Here is a 15,045-nt window from a genome sequence, read left to right as displayed (position 1 = left end):
GTCAGTGGAAGTGCAGGTAAACAGAAGCTGTTCCTGGCAGCTCTGGGGGCTGGGGCTGTGCTGGCTCAAATCTCTTACAGCCAGGGCAGGATGAAGGGCACGGCATCGGCTGCTGGGCTGCGAGGACAAAGAACTGAATTCTGTCAGGGGGAGAGGAAGCAGTTTGGGAAAAGGTAATGTAGTACTGCTGTGAGTGTATGCTGAATAGAAGAAGTGTAATAGATCTACTATTCCAAATTTGGGGTTAATTTATGTGGGATTGACAGTAAAGCCTGTCAAAAGGGAGAAGTGGTGTGTGAAGGTTCTCATAAGACACCTGAGCTCAGAACTCTGCCTTGTGAGCTGTGTTTGTGTCCATGGCTTCTTAAGAATCATCTACAAATGGAGGCACATTTATGCATAGGGTGTCAAGGCTGAATCTTTCATCCACCAGGTTAGAGTCATTTCTAGAGGTTTAATTTCTCCTCTTATCAGCTTTGTAATGAAATTCATACTGAGTCGGGCAAGTCATATATTGAAACTGTGCTGCAGTTTTCTTATTTAGATAAGAAGAGGTATTTGGACGTGGGATTTAGATTTCAATCTGACTAGTGGCAGCTTAAAAAAATGCACGGAAAAAATCATTCTGTTGGTTTTAACAGAAACTAGAGTATTTTTCTAACTCTTGTTTAAAGCTGAGGGCTTCACACATCTTTTGTTGTGCCAAAACACAGTTTTTAATTCCTGTGCTTGGTTAATAGTTTTTATCTGAATAAATAAATACTTACTTAGATTTAATAAGATTTAATAAGCTGGCTTAGAAACAGTCTCAAAGGGTCTGATTGAAGATGGGGTGAAGGGTCTGGAACGTAAGTCCTAGGAGGAGTGGCTGAGGGTACCAGGATGTTCAGGGTGTTCAGGTCTTATCTCTCTCTACAGCTGCCTGAAAGGTTGTAGCCAGACGTAAGTCAGCCTTTTCTCCCAGGGAACAGTGACAGGAGAAGAGGAAATGGTCTCAAGTTGTGCCAGGGAAGGTTCAGGTTGGGTATTAGGAAAAAATTCTTCACTAAAAGGATGGTTAAGCCCTGGAACAGATTGCTCAGGGAAATGGTAGTCACCATCCCTGAAAGTGTTCAAAAACCAAGTGGCATTTCACAATATGGTTTAGAGGGCAGAGTGGTATTTGGTTGAAGGTTGGACTTGGTGATCTTGGAGATCTTTTCCAACCTGAATGATTCTGTGATTCTGTTCTATGCCTAATACAGACTTCTTCAGGCATCAGGTGAAGATTTTAGCTGAGCCACACTTTGATACTTTAGGTGCACTGAAGTACTGTGTTACAGTTTCTCTTTTCAGTATTTGTACCTGGTGTGTGCCAAAGGTGCCTTGGCAGTCCGTGTACATCCTGGGGCTAGCTGAAGAGTCAGAGTCAGACTTGCTGCTAAATGTCTTTTGAGACAGACTTCAGAAGTTTTTTTGTTGATTTGTCAAGACATTAAATGAGTTATTTTGTCTCCTGTACAATGACCTGATTTACTAGTGGTAATGGAAGAAAATTTGAGATTAGGAGGCTGTAGGAGTCACCATAGCACTGAATTCCCAGATCCTGTGTTCCTTCATGTTTTAAGTACTATTCTTTCACATCTATTCTGTTAAAATGATCAGTATTTAAGTATTATTGCAATCCAAGAGCAGCAGTCTTTTAGGCAGTGAGATAGTGATAGGAAGTGGCACCCAGCCCCTCCACAGCTGTCCTCGGGAGAGCTTTGTCTCTGAAAGCACTGCCCCAGAACTCTGCCTGGGGCTGTCCCAAGTGCCATGTCCATTTACCTGACTAGACCAGGAGGGGGCCGTACCTGCTGCTTGCTTCAAAAAGTTGGTATTTAATAACACTGCCAGCTAAAAGAGTAACAGGGAAGCACTTCCCTCACCACACACAGTGTCCTTTTGGTTGTCCCCCATTTTTCTAATTTACGCAAAGGTGGGAAGTGAGGGCTGTTCCTTTTCTCTTGGGAAGGTTTGGAGCAGCCTGAGGATAACCCTGCCTCGAGGACAGCAATGACCATACAGCTGTACTGTTTTAATATCAGGTATTAATCTTTAATTCCACATCACAGCAGTCGAGTGAATGGGTAAGGGAAAGGAACCCAAAACAAACGGCAGATATTTACATCTAAAATTCACACCACTTATTTGTTGCTTCTGGAAACATGCTATCACAATATATACAATGAAGTACCTTTAGGACACTTGTACAAATTAATTTTTTTCCTTTTGAATTTGATTTCCATTATAGATAAGATAGCTGTTTTCATTTTATTTTAAACATGAATACACAAAAGAGAAGTGGTTAGAGGTTTTTGCCTTTTTTTTTTTTCTTTTTTTTTTAATAAGCACAGAATGCCAGAGGTTAAAAACACATTTACAGGGCAGAATACCAGTCAGACATCACAATCTATACATTTTTTGCTCAATTTCCTGTACAAATACACAGCATTCAAATGGGGGTATTTACAAAGAAGCATGACCAGAGGAAATTTTAAATATCACATAATTTGTTTCCCAAAGGCTCTTGCTCTCTCCAGCCTCCCCAGTTTTGGCTGATACTCCCACAGAAGGGATATACAATATCCCTTACGTAAAAAAGGGTAAGTAAACTAAAAACCAAACAGAGGAGAATACAGAAAAGAATCTGAGTCTTGCATACAGCAATAAAACCAACCCAAGTATCGGGGGAAAGAAAAACAAAAAACAAACAAACAAAAAAAAAAAAAAAAAACAAAACAAAAAAAAAGGAGGATTCAGAGAAATTGTTTTAATTGTTTTTCTTCTACCACTGTAGTTCCTTCTTTCTCAGTTTTGTTTCAGATGGGGCCAGCAGGTACACTGATGATGGAGAGATTTATAGCAGAATTCCACCAATTTTTCTTAGGAATGCACATGCTACTTTGTTATGCAAAGAAAACCCAATGAAGGCAAGTACACTGAGGTTTGAATTAGAGTTAGGTATAGAATGTCAAGGTCCTGTTCAAAACATCCTGTTGCTGTGGTTTATACAAGGAATCTTCAAATCCTGTTGGGCAAGTGCAACAACTGCTGTTGCTTCCACCTATGCCAGGACTGAGCTTGATGCTGGAGTTGTACTATGCAAAAAGACACCTCACCCTACAGAGAAATAGTAATTCCAGGCAATATTAGTTCCAATATTCACAAAATCTTAATAATAGTCTTTCTATCTTCTGCTCCCTTTAAGGCAAACACTGAAAAGGGAGACAGAATAACAGAAATTTAACTCCAAAGAGGCAAAATTTGGTAAATTCAGCAATTTATTCCACCCTTCTTTCTGTGGACCTGCCATAAATTAGGTATTTGTATACATCACCTGATTGATCTTCAAACCTTTGCAAATATGTAGGAATGCCGGACTCCCCAAATGGACCCACTGCTGTTGTACCAGGTCTCTAATCAGAGTGGGATGATGCATTTTCAGAGACTGATTAGAGCTCTGGTGGGCAGGTTTTCCAGCTGCCTGGGACTCAGTCCCATGGTAATTGCATTCTTGGTTCTGCGAAGTTTTATTTGCAAGACCTGCTGGTTTTTCGCATTAAGGAAGCTCGGTAAGTCACTACATTTACTACTTTTAGTCTTGCTGCCAGGAAAAAAACAGAAATGGGGGCAAGGGAGATGGAATTAAAACTTAGTTCTTTTAAGAACTTCACTGGAAGAGTCTCAGTGGGATTGGAGGATAGCGTATGTGAAAACATTTCACCCTTTTCTAAGGAATTACCTTGACTTACCTTGACTGAACACGTCAGTTGTTTTCCTACATTTTTTCTATACCAGAGATCCATCTTGGTTTGTTAACATTGAAGACTGTCCTAGCATTGGAGAACTCTCCTTCCTGCTAAAGATGAAACATCCACTATAGGCCAGATTTTATTATCATTGTTTAAATTGTGATATAATGATTACAAGCTGCCTGTGTTAGTAACAAAATAGAGGAAGCAAGAGAGACTTTGTTCCAGCCAAATAGGCCATTTAAGAAACAAATCCAAACTTATTAGTTTTGCATGGGCTAGAGCTTGAGAAAGAAAACAAACAAATCCTCTTGTAGTCCCCTTCATACAACTGCTGAGTCCAGACTTTATACAGCCAGACCATCTTTAGCCAGTTCAGAAACCATGTACTCTGCCCAGTCACTGTATTTAGAGGTAGTGCTAAAGGTGACCTGTAAAAGTTTATAATAATCCTTTTTTGCTTCTTTATGCTGTTTTTAGCAGGAGAAACTGAGCGGTTAGGCAAGAATTCAAGAAGTAACTCAAGTGCTGTTCCTGTTTCTGGCACTAATTTATATGATGGAGGTCTTATTTGAATGTGCTTCAGATTTGTCAGTGGTAGGAAAGAGGGAGGGCTGTTTCCATTCTACAATGTGCTTTGCAGTCTGCAGGTGAAAGGGTATAGGAAGGCTGAAATGTGTGTGGGTGTGGCAAGGGAAAGGAAGGTGGCTTGTTCATCTAAAAACATTAAATATTTGATACTATTTTGATTGAAAACTTCTTGAAAAGTATGAAAACAGGAATAAAAGGTTTCGTAGAACCAAGATCTGTTCTTTGTAAAGAACAATACTACCCACAGATTTTTTTCTTTTCCTTTTAAAAGGCATGTTTTGGGTTCATAGACCTGTACTGTCTTTAGCTCTGCACAGTTCTAATTTGTGTGGTGTGGCTTGGTGTCCCTCCCAATGTTCTTCAGCCCTTTCTAGAGCTAATCAATAAAAAACCATGGGATGGAGAAAGGCTGTACTGCTGCCTAAGGAGAAAAAGAAATCAACCTTCCAGAAGAGAAAAGCAGCAGCTCTTACTACACATTCTAAAGAAGCAAAAGAGGAAACAAACACTTGTTCTTTACAGGTCCTGACTGTCCTTTAAGGTCCCTGACTCTGGGGTGTACACTTGATACCATTGCTTGAGCCTTGGTGTTTTCTGTCTGCTCTGAGAGATGGGAGATTCTTTCTGCACACCAGCTGCAGTGTGTTGTTGGGAGGGACTGAGGATTTTTTAGTTAACAGGAATGAATCTCAGCTCCTGGGTGATGGAAGTTGGTGAGAATTATGATGTTCAGCCCTGAGGCAAGGATTGTTGGATATGATGCATTTAAGCCACCTTTTCTTTACTGGCTGGGTCATCAACCAGTTTGTGGCATGAGAAACTCAATTTGGTTGGTTTTGTTTTAATCTGGAATAGAAATGCTGGTGTCAACAGCCTGCCCAAAGCTGGGCATGGGAAAGGCCTACAATGAGGTTGTGGCTCCAGTAGCCGCCAACCTCCTCTCATTCGGTAGCACAGATGAATAACATGATTCCCATGAGAAAAGCAGGTTGGCTTAGCCAGTGAAAGCAAAATTTAAGAAATGAAACAGTACATAAAAAACAAAGGAGGCAGAGTTTGTTTGAAATGATATCTTGGAGATCAGTGCATCAGCACTGCTTAGATTGCCTCAGCACCTATGAACCAATGCAGGGAGATCACTGCACAGATATGTACAATCCTGCTCTCAAAAGAGCCAAATTCTTCTTAGAATTGCCATCTTTCCACTGCCTGCAGCTCATGCACCTTCCAGCCTGACAGTTCATAGAATCCCTGATTTCAGCAATGAGCTTTCAATTCTGTACAGCAAAGAAATATGTCCCTAGTGCAACTGCTTCTACTCATGTGCGTCTCAGAACTGGGAGGAAAGCAGGTTCAAAATCAACTTGCCACATTCCCCCCGTTTTTCCCTCCACTTAAAATTGTATTTTTCAGCTTCTGCAAGTCTCTATGGCTCGTATGCCGTATGATGTGGTTAAGAAACTGCAGAAGGAATAAACTGTCCACTGCACAGAAAGTTAAAAAACATAACGGAAAGGTGTAAAAAGAAATTAAAAAGGAAAGCAGCAACCTGCCATGCTGGCCCAATTGCTTTTGTGGGCTTCAGACATAACCTTGCGGCAGTAGAAAATCGGTTTGCTGTTCTCCGAGTCCTGCTCTCTGTGTCGTATCCAGACCTGGAATGCCAATGCCAGCTGCGTCCCAGGAGCTGTCCCTACTGCTCGCTGATGCCGTGCTCCCATGCCACCCTGGCCTGCTCTTCCTTTCCAGCACTCACTGGTTGGGACACTTTACGATGCAACGGGCGATGTTTGTCATCATCTTCAATTATCATCCCCTCCTCGTTCTCCATGTTCGGCAGCCGGGAGTGGTAAGGTTTGGGGGGTAAAGCAGGAGGGTCCATGGTGTCCTGAGGAATGACTCCAGATGGAGCGGAGTGGCTTCGGCATGGCTGGGATTTGAGCGACTCCAGGACATCGGGCTCAGAGAGACTGTACCTGACAGGGAGGTAGGGTGTCTCTAGATCTTCATCAGTGTTCCAGGCCTGGCTGGGCACAGAATCCATGGTGTCTGTGCGAGGGGGTGGTTCAGAAGAATGTCCAAAATTGCTCTCGCTCAAGGAAGAGACACCGCTGCTGGCACTGCCGGATAAAGTGGAGTTACTGCCATCGAGACCAGACTGCGGACTGGTGGGCGATGCAGGGATAGGATGAAGGGGAGACTGGAGAGAAACAAAACCAGGTTAAAATTATCAAAGGAGGCAATGCTCAATCTTATATGTTGATCCCCATTTCAGCTTTTGACAGTGTTAAAAACTGCACAGTTCCATTTGTGTTCAGAATGTCAAGGACTATTGGTTTACATGTATGGAAGTACCACTTGTGGGCAGACAAGTGCACTCAACAACACCAGAGCTGTTAGAGAAACAACAGCTGAGGTGATAATTGGGGTGCTGAAATCACAGCATACAGTGCAAAAAGGAAAAGGGAAGGACATACAACCCGTGAGTTATTTCTATAGCATTCAGCTGTGGAATAGGTTAAGAGCTTTCAGTGGGTTTTCTCATGTGCATATTTTCTCAAATTAGTAGCATGTTAAAAATAGTGTTTCTGTGTTCAGAAGCTGCTTGGTGGGAGCAGAGAAGGGGGCAGTCCCTTTCAGGAGCTCGTTGTCCTACATCCCTCTCTGCTCTCCTGCCATTACCTTGCGCAACGTTCGTGCGGGCAGTGCTGGAGGAGCATCACTGAGCTGGTGGTGGAAGGCATCAAAGTGCAGTGAGTAGTGTCCTGGAACGAGACAAGGGTCAGAAATGCAGACTTGTGCTGTTTCATTGCAGCCACAGAGCTGGGTTTAGCTCTGCAATGCCAGGTAACAGCTCCAGATGCCGCTAACTGCAGCCTAGGGCTGCCTGTCTGATGGGTACTGCGGAGTGCATCTGTCACACACAGGCTGCTAAGGAGAAATTAAGTGCAAAGAGAAGTTTTTCACTGCTCCATTATCAAGGATCATGGCAAGGCAACAGGCTCTTAAACAATGAACATTTGAAGTTTCATTTAATAGTTTTGTAAGCTTAAATTACTGCTAAAGTTGGTCATTGGTAAGAAGCCACAGCAAGCTTCAGCACTCTCACACTTAATTCTTAGTGCCTAAGTACACACAAGTCCACATTGCTTAAGGACTAGCAAGAATTTGAAGATTTGGGAAAAAAAAAAAAAAAAAAATTGAAAACCAGCAGACCAGGAAAGACTATGGGGTGGTTGTTTTTACAGAGTTGGGGGGTTAAGGCTATAGTCAGCTTTTAGGTGGTCTGGATTTGTGCGTGTATGACTGCAGGCATTTGCAGCAGGCCTGCTGGGCACGTCCTTACCATGGGGCAGGCTTCGGGGAGGCACTGGTGGGGCCAGGATGCTCCCAGCGTGGGCAGACAGGAATGGCAGCGCCTCTCGGCTTCCGCTGTCCAGGCTCCAGCTACTGGGTGCTGCTGGCACAGCTGAAGGATTGAAACAGATGTGACTGGGGTAACAGGACTGGGAGTTTGTGGGGTCAGCACTGGCTCTCCAGTGTGCTCTTCAGCAGCAGAGACACAGATTCCGGGGACTCAGTGAATGGCAGGATTGAAAGCACAGAGAGGCTACAGAGTGTTAAGTTTAGAGATGCTTTGTTAAGGAAGTGAGAGTTAGGTGATTGCAGGGTTAGTCTGCCCGGCTCCCCTCCATCCCTGGGCTCATTTCTAGCAAATCTGAAGAGCAGTAGGAGTCTGGCAGGTTTCTTTGCAAATCGGTGTGGAGGTAAAAATGAAATTCCACCAATGGAACGGTGGCTGGATCGCAGGTGTGAGCTGTCCTGCTTGGTGGGGAGCGGTGAAAAGATAGCATGGCAAAACCCTCTGGAAACACAGGACTGCCTGTGGCTGCACTGCAGGCTGTGAGGACACGAAGGAAGTTATACCTCAATCCATTTCAATCTGTTGCAAACAGAAATAACTTCGAAGCTCCAATTTACTAAGCTACAGAGTTGATCAAGAACTTTGATGACAAAATATTTCAAGACAACAGTTTGGCCTCCTTGTATTACAAAGTCTCCTGAAGAGATCAAGTCTGTGAATCGGGAAATACAGAGAGAGCAATGCTAGCTGCATTTAACAGAGAGTGAATCTCATCTCCATGGACTTGGTTTTCATAGAAATAAAAGCTGCTTCTTGACATGAACATGAACCTTTTTCAAGATCTTGAGAATTCTGTCAACCTTGATCATTGTTAAAATGCACCTTCCTTCCTTCCAAACAAGACTTGATTTATTCTGAGAGGAGACAAGCGATAGTTGTATGTTTATTTAAAAACAGATAAGCAACTGCGATTTTTTCAGATTAGCAAAGAAAGGAAAAAAAGGTAATTAATTGAGCCTGTCAAAGAAAACTGAAATGAAAATAGCTTCTTCCATCTTCAGTTTGCAAAATGGAAGTCTGGAGAAATAAACATGGAGTTTGACATCTGAAGAGGATTTCTCCTTAATTAAAATGCCTGCAGCCATTTTTGATGCATTTCTTTCTAAAATGACTTTGAAAGGTTTATTTTTTTTTCTCTCTAGTTCATGAGTTAGCACAAGCACGGGTTCTCCAAGGCCTAAAATTCCCTAAAGTAAAAAAGATCACAAAGTGACAGCTTCACAAGACGGAACAAATGCCATGAAAATATAAAAGTAAATGTTTTTTTTAGAGACTCTCAGCCTGAGAAAGGCATATGAAGGAGACAATAAGAATCTTGACAGAGAACAGGTTCAAACCAGGGCCTACCTCTCTATACAAGTAATGTGGCTCCAGATGGTTTTCCCTGTATACGTGCCAGAGTGCTCTAATTTGCATTACCGCAATTGGTGTCAAAGGGCTAAAACAGAGGGACAAGATGCACAGCAGTGGCAGCCTTGCTCATCTCTCTTGGCATATCCCAGCATCAAGTGAACAGGACAGAAAACTTGATTTGTTAGGCCTGTAAAACTATTGCTGTGCTTGTTGTTCTGGATTTTTTTTTAAAACACTGAGATGCAGAATGAGAATGTGAAGAAGAACACACGGCACCCCAGTGAAAAATCCATTTCTGCTTTCTCAGTGTTCCCTCATTCACAGCTTTTTGAGTATTTAGGAGTGCTGGAAGAAGGTGAGATGATTTTGAAGAGTGGCTGCTGCCCGTTAAAACCAGTGTTTTGGCCAAAATGCTTCAGGGAAGAAGCGAAGCGGGGAGCTCCCGGTGCTGTGACTTAGCCCACGTCTCTCTCTGTGACTGTTCAGTGGCTCGGTGGCCAAGTTTAATTAGCAGGGAAGCTTCATTTGACCCATCCTGCTCCGGGCAAGTGATGTCACCCCTGTCACTGGGAATTACCCAGCAGAACTTCTGACACTGCCAGGAGCGGGTGGGGGAAGTCAGGGCCATGACTGCTCACAAAATCCAGGGCAGATGGATCCCAACTACATCGAGTGGTGAGGGTCAGGCCTGCCAACAGCACCTGGAACTGCATTTTGCCACCAGTCAGACACAAGAGCTGGGATTCCTGCCTCACCATCCCCACTGAGCATCACCTGTATCTGTTGTGGCTTCTTAGGGATTCTGTCTTTGATCTTTTGGCACTGAATACCACACTGCGGCAGAGTATCACCTACTGATACAAATTCAAGTATTTTTTCCTAGATAGACAATAAATATTTTTCTGCCTTCCTTTTCCAGATCTTTCTCCTGTCCAGTACAAAGATCTCGACCATCTCTGTCGTAAGTTTGGTTCAAATGAGTTTGGCTAAGCTGGAGCTCTTAATCCCTCCAGCCCTTAGTCTTAACTCTTGTCATCACTCATCATTGTCATCATTCTGCCATTTATTCAGAACTGCTGTTTGGTTTCAATCTGCACTGCTCATGTTGAAGTAGGGGATTCTGATTTATTAGAAATTCTAAAATAAAATTTCAATTTTTTTTTTAAGGTACAGTTTAGTTCTGGCACAGTTACTCAAATAAAAAGACAGATAAAAATCTGAGTGTATGATGTAGGTCAGATTAGAGAATTGCAGTGGTCTTTCCTGGCCTTAAAAATATTTTAAAATACCATTTTTCCCAGCCACACATGACCGTTGCTTGCTTAGGCAGCCTCCTTGTCTCAGATTTTGATTCAGGAATTTTGCCCTTTCTGCTTTTTCAGAATGCTGCCTTTCAGATAATTTTTGAGCCCATCGTTTTGTCCATGTCACCTCCTTCACAAGCTGCTCCTTTTCTCTTAAACCAAATTCTTTGTCCTCTTTCAGCTTTTGTTTTTTTCCCTGCAGGGACTCTGCCTGTTTTTTTTTTTTTCAAAGGAATGAGTTTAAAAAAAAGCATATATTCATAATGATAAATAAATATAAAACTACCTCAGAGAGGGATTACAGGGACTGTTTGTATTTTGAGCAATAAATGTGTATTAAAAAACAGCATAACTCATGAATAAAAAATATAGTCCAAATCTTGTGCTGTTCTTAGATAACTTCTCATTTGCTGCTTTGCAAGTTTGCTTGACAAAGGCTGCAGGAATTGTTTCAATAACAAAATGTTAAACTCAGAAAGCTTTCTGAAACAGGGAGGTTTGTGTCACCCCACCCTTCTGTGAAGGCTCTGAAATGACAGTAGGTTGAAAAGAAGGCCCAGTTAATTAAACTGGTAATTAGAAAAGTGTGAGAGAAATGCACTCTGCCAGGAAATGTAGCAGCCCATTTGTTACTTGCTGTAGCAGGACCAGAGGAATAATATTTTAGCAAGCATGCATGCTGAACAGGAAAAGGAGTACCTTTCTCAGCCACAGACAGGTTGGGATCACTGCAAGGTTTGCATGGTCCAATCATCTGCTGGATCAAGGCGCGCTGGAAATTTGGAGGCTAAGAGAGAAGAAATCAGCAAAGAAGAGTTAAAAAAAACCCCCAAAAGTTACAGAGCAGCTGGGGCAACATGAGGACTTTGTGTTCCTTTTTTTAAGCAAAGAAGTTTTTTTAACTAAGGATTCCCTGGGAACCTTAGGCTATGCCACATTGGCAGGTACTGCAGTGCAATGTGAGTGGATCTCATCTCATCTCATCTCTGGGGTGTAACAGCGCTGAGAGCCCACAGTTCTGCCCTCTGGAGGAGTTATTTCAGACTAGCTCTAGCCTGGCCTTGTGCCCGTTAGCAGCTGAAATACATTGTTTGCCCTCCGAGGCTTATCTTTGGTTTTGTTTGAGCGTTGACTTTGCATGCTTTGAGACAGCACTGCAATGCAAACTGAAGTGTGATAAGTGGCCAAGATCTGGAGATTCCCTTCAGAAGGGCAGGCCAGGGCAAGATTTAAATGCTTATATATAGGCATCCTTTTCAATTTGTCCGGAGGAATTAGGGCACAGATTTTTTTGGAGACTCTGTATCAGTATATTATTTCAGCCTCTCATTGTTTTTGATACCTCTGGAAATCACCATAAATTAATTTAGAATCAACTTGGAGGCTCGACTGCAGGATGGATGGTCATGGTTCTAAACAAATAAAGAAAATGCTGTGACTACTTGCAATGGACCAGGGCTCACAGGATAAAGCTGGGAAGAGAGTCCATTTTCACAGGACATATCTGCTCTTTTAATAGTCACTACAGTTTGTATCACTCAACCATCACAGTGGGTGCCTCCAGGGGTGGATTAATTGGAGGAGTTCTGCTTCACTTCTGAAAACAATCCTAAGTTGGTGTGCTTTCCAAAACTAAAAAAGCTTTAAGGTGGTCAAAGCCAGCAAAAGTTCAGCCACAGTTTCAGGTGGTTGAACTGACGCAGAAGGGACGCGAGCTGCTACCTGTCCGTTTTCCATGATAGCTGCGGGATACATGGCGCTGCTCGGTCGGTCCCGGTGGGCTGGCAGCAACATCATCATCTCCCGAGAGTGGCGGTACTTATCTGGTAGAGAGGGAGAGCCTGTAAACAAGTGAGAAAAATCACGTACACGGGACAAACGACAGCCATGTCTCTGCATGCCCGGGGATCTCAGTCCTCCTGTGCTCTTGGCTGGGATGCACGAGCTCACAGGACTCAAACACGGCGCTGAGCCCACTAAGCAGCTGGCTGTTGGTGGGTGCGTAGCACGGGGATGGAGGGAGAACTGGCTGGTTGCGTACAATTAAGGACATACCACGTAGGGCGTGTAAGGTGCGTGGCTCTAGGTGTATGTTGCAAAGTGCTTCCTTTAAAACGTTAAAAAAAGTGGGCATGTGTGGAATTAGCTGTGGTGGTGCCCTTGCCCCATAAATATTGTAGAGTTACAGAAATGCCATAAAATTGTGGATTTTAGGACTGAATGTGGGAGAAAGGGATAAAAGCTTGACATACACCATTCAGTTAAAGCAGAAATCTGTGGGAAAATACTTTATTCCTTGGTTCTGGATAGAGATAAGTGTTGCCATTTAATTGAAGCTATCTTGGTCAGCTTCCTCTTGTTAAAGCAAACCAACCCCAGTAATAAACAGCATATTCTACAAATGTGAGAGGCACTTTGCTTACAATGCTGCTGTAATGATGATTACTACTGTGTTGCTGGCCTGAGTCCTTTGATGATACCAGACATTTACCAATGCTTAGAGATTTATACTAAGAATGATAAGCTTGATTTATCTATTAGTTATCTGTATTGTTGTTAATGACAACTGTATGACGAGATATTGGGGTACTTAATGTAACAGCTTCCTGGCAGGTGGAATTACTTGGGACTCGTGTTCTTGAAGATGAGTGCCACGTAACAATGTACCTTCTGATGTGCAACAGCTGACAGTGGATTTGCCAGAAGAATGATTCTCATTAGAGACTTCCTAAAATCTGACACTACTGATACACGTGGCCCTTGGGAGGTACAATATTAGGCAGGAACTGATGTTGTGAAGCTGCTGAAGTGAGCTGTAATTTGCACTGATTGTTTGACTGCGTCACAAACACGCACTGAACAGATGGCAGCACACAGCGCATTACAGAGCCATGCCAGCTTTTGGGGAATACATGCCCCCTCTGGCAAACTTCCACAACCACACACATTACCTGGACAGCACTCCAACATATGAGCAAAGGCATTGGTGCTGGTCGATGCAGCTTTCACCCCAGCAAAAGCAAACATGCAGTTTTGGGGACTAATATTCAGCACACAGTGGAAGGAACAATGTGTCCAGCAGAATGCAGGATAAAGTCCTACAATTGCAACAATTCCATTGGGGGGGCAGATGCCAGATTAATCTACACCCCCACTCTGACATGAACAGTGGCAGAGTATCTGCATTCTAGTCCCGAACTCATTTTCTCCCCAGACATAGAACAAACATAATTAGACGACATTCTTTGCTTTTATGTACAACATCAGCTGGGAGAACACAGCGTTAATGCTTTGTGCTGAGTCTTTTCCTCACAGGTCACAGATAGTCCCGTTCTGCAGGACAAATGTTAAGATGCTGAACTTTTAGGTGTGCCCAGAACTACAGCACAGCACAACCTACACTGCAAACTTTTCCCTCTTTATTTATCTTGTGATCCTTGCTCTTTTATATCAAATATGCAAACCACCTCTACGTGCTGTCAGTTTATATGGGGTTACAGCTTCAAAAGACCTTGGACTGCAGGACCTGAAAAATAACACGTGCTGGGACAGTGTAGTTTAAAAAACTGGTACCCTAAATTTATCGCTAACTATAGCTATAAAATGGTAACAGATTATGCCAAGTGCCCAGTCTGCAAGCAAATTATAAGTATTGCTGCTTTGGACAGAGAGAGAGCACAATAATCATGGCTCCTTTCAGGGACTGGCAAAACCTAAAAAGCAAAGTCAAAAAAAGCTTTTAAAGCTTCCACAGCAGCCAGTGGCCATAATAAAATACTGCAGCATGTGCCAGGGCTTACTCCTTTTAGCATGTAGCTTGGTTCACTTGATGTGTGCAGCACCGTAGGTACTTGCTAATGAGAAAGGAAAAGATGTGCTAAAGCCAGAGATAATTTTGCTTTTTAAATTATAAATATTTTAATCCAGTTGTGTCAAGTACTAATTTTAAGGAATAAAGCAAACATTAATGTAAATTCCAAACTCATTAAATCTCTTCTCCTGGTTCATAATTTTTATTATGGTTATGAAAAGTTTGTTCCTGCACCAAATTTTATTTTTTTGATTTAACAAGGAAGTTTTAATGCAAGTACATGTATTCTTGCAAAGTGCTGAGTAAGACACCAGGACTCATTTTCTACACTTTAACGAGGGGCAGTGTTGAAGAAGCAGTAGGGATGCCTTTAGAGGCCAGTCAAGTGTCACATGGGAATTGCTTTTTGAGTGCATTGGAGGAGTCCGAACTGTATTTTAAATTAAATTACTGACAAACCCTAACTCACTCCCAGCTCTTTCCAGGCCTTTTGGAGTTACAGTTTCTCGCTTTCTGAACCCTGGCTTGTGTAATCTTTTCACTGTAGTAAAGTTCAGCAGTGCCTCATGAGCCACCTCAAATGAAGCCAAACTGAACTGGATTTCTTCTTGACCTTTTACACAACAACAGTGGTGCTTCCCTGACAGGGAAGAAGCTACTCAAGGGTCAAGCCAGGTGAAAACTGGGAGATACATACTTGTAATAAAGAGTAACTACTAATGCCTATTGTTAGCGCAGAATTAGCAAATTCTTGCAGTATTCTGATTTCAGTTCTATTTAACGCTT

General features: G+C 42.7%; 1 protein-coding gene across 14 annotated transcripts in view; it reads right to left on the bottom strand.

Moving 5' to 3' along the window:
- Positions 1-2,055: 2,055 nt before the first annotated feature.
- DOCK3 (dedicator of cytokinesis 3) overlaps positions 2,056-15,045 on the bottom strand; it is a 183,938-nt gene continuing 170,948 nt past the window's right edge. For 9 of the 14 annotated variants that reach the window (XM_058422182.1, XM_058422188.1, XM_058422185.1 and 6 more), the window contains 5 exons: positions 12,171-12,289; positions 11,148-11,235; positions 7,714-7,836; positions 7,050-7,132; positions 2,056-6,567 (listed from right to left, as the gene is read on the bottom strand). In XM_058422182.1, coding sequence (XP_058278165.1) covers positions 6,061-6,567; positions 7,050-7,132; positions 7,714-7,836; positions 11,148-11,235; positions 12,171-12,289 — 920 coding nt within the window. In that variant the 3' untranslated portion in view covers positions 2,056-6,060. The remainder of the gene's footprint in view (positions 6,568-7,049; positions 7,133-7,713; positions 7,837-11,147; positions 11,236-12,170; positions 12,290-15,045) is intronic. The other 5 variants (XM_058422187.1, XM_058422190.1, XM_040076029.2 and 2 more) reach the window with 2 other exon arrangements.

Source organism: Hirundo rustica, chromosome 12 (genome assembly GCF_015227805.2).
Source record: "Hirundo rustica isolate bHirRus1 chromosome 12, bHirRus1.pri.v3, whole genome shotgun sequence".
Classification (NCBI taxonomy): Eukaryota; Metazoa; Chordata; class Aves; order Passeriformes; family Hirundinidae; genus Hirundo; species Hirundo rustica.
Note: the sequence above shows the minus strand (reverse complement) of the source record. Positions and strands in the feature narration are given on the sequence as shown.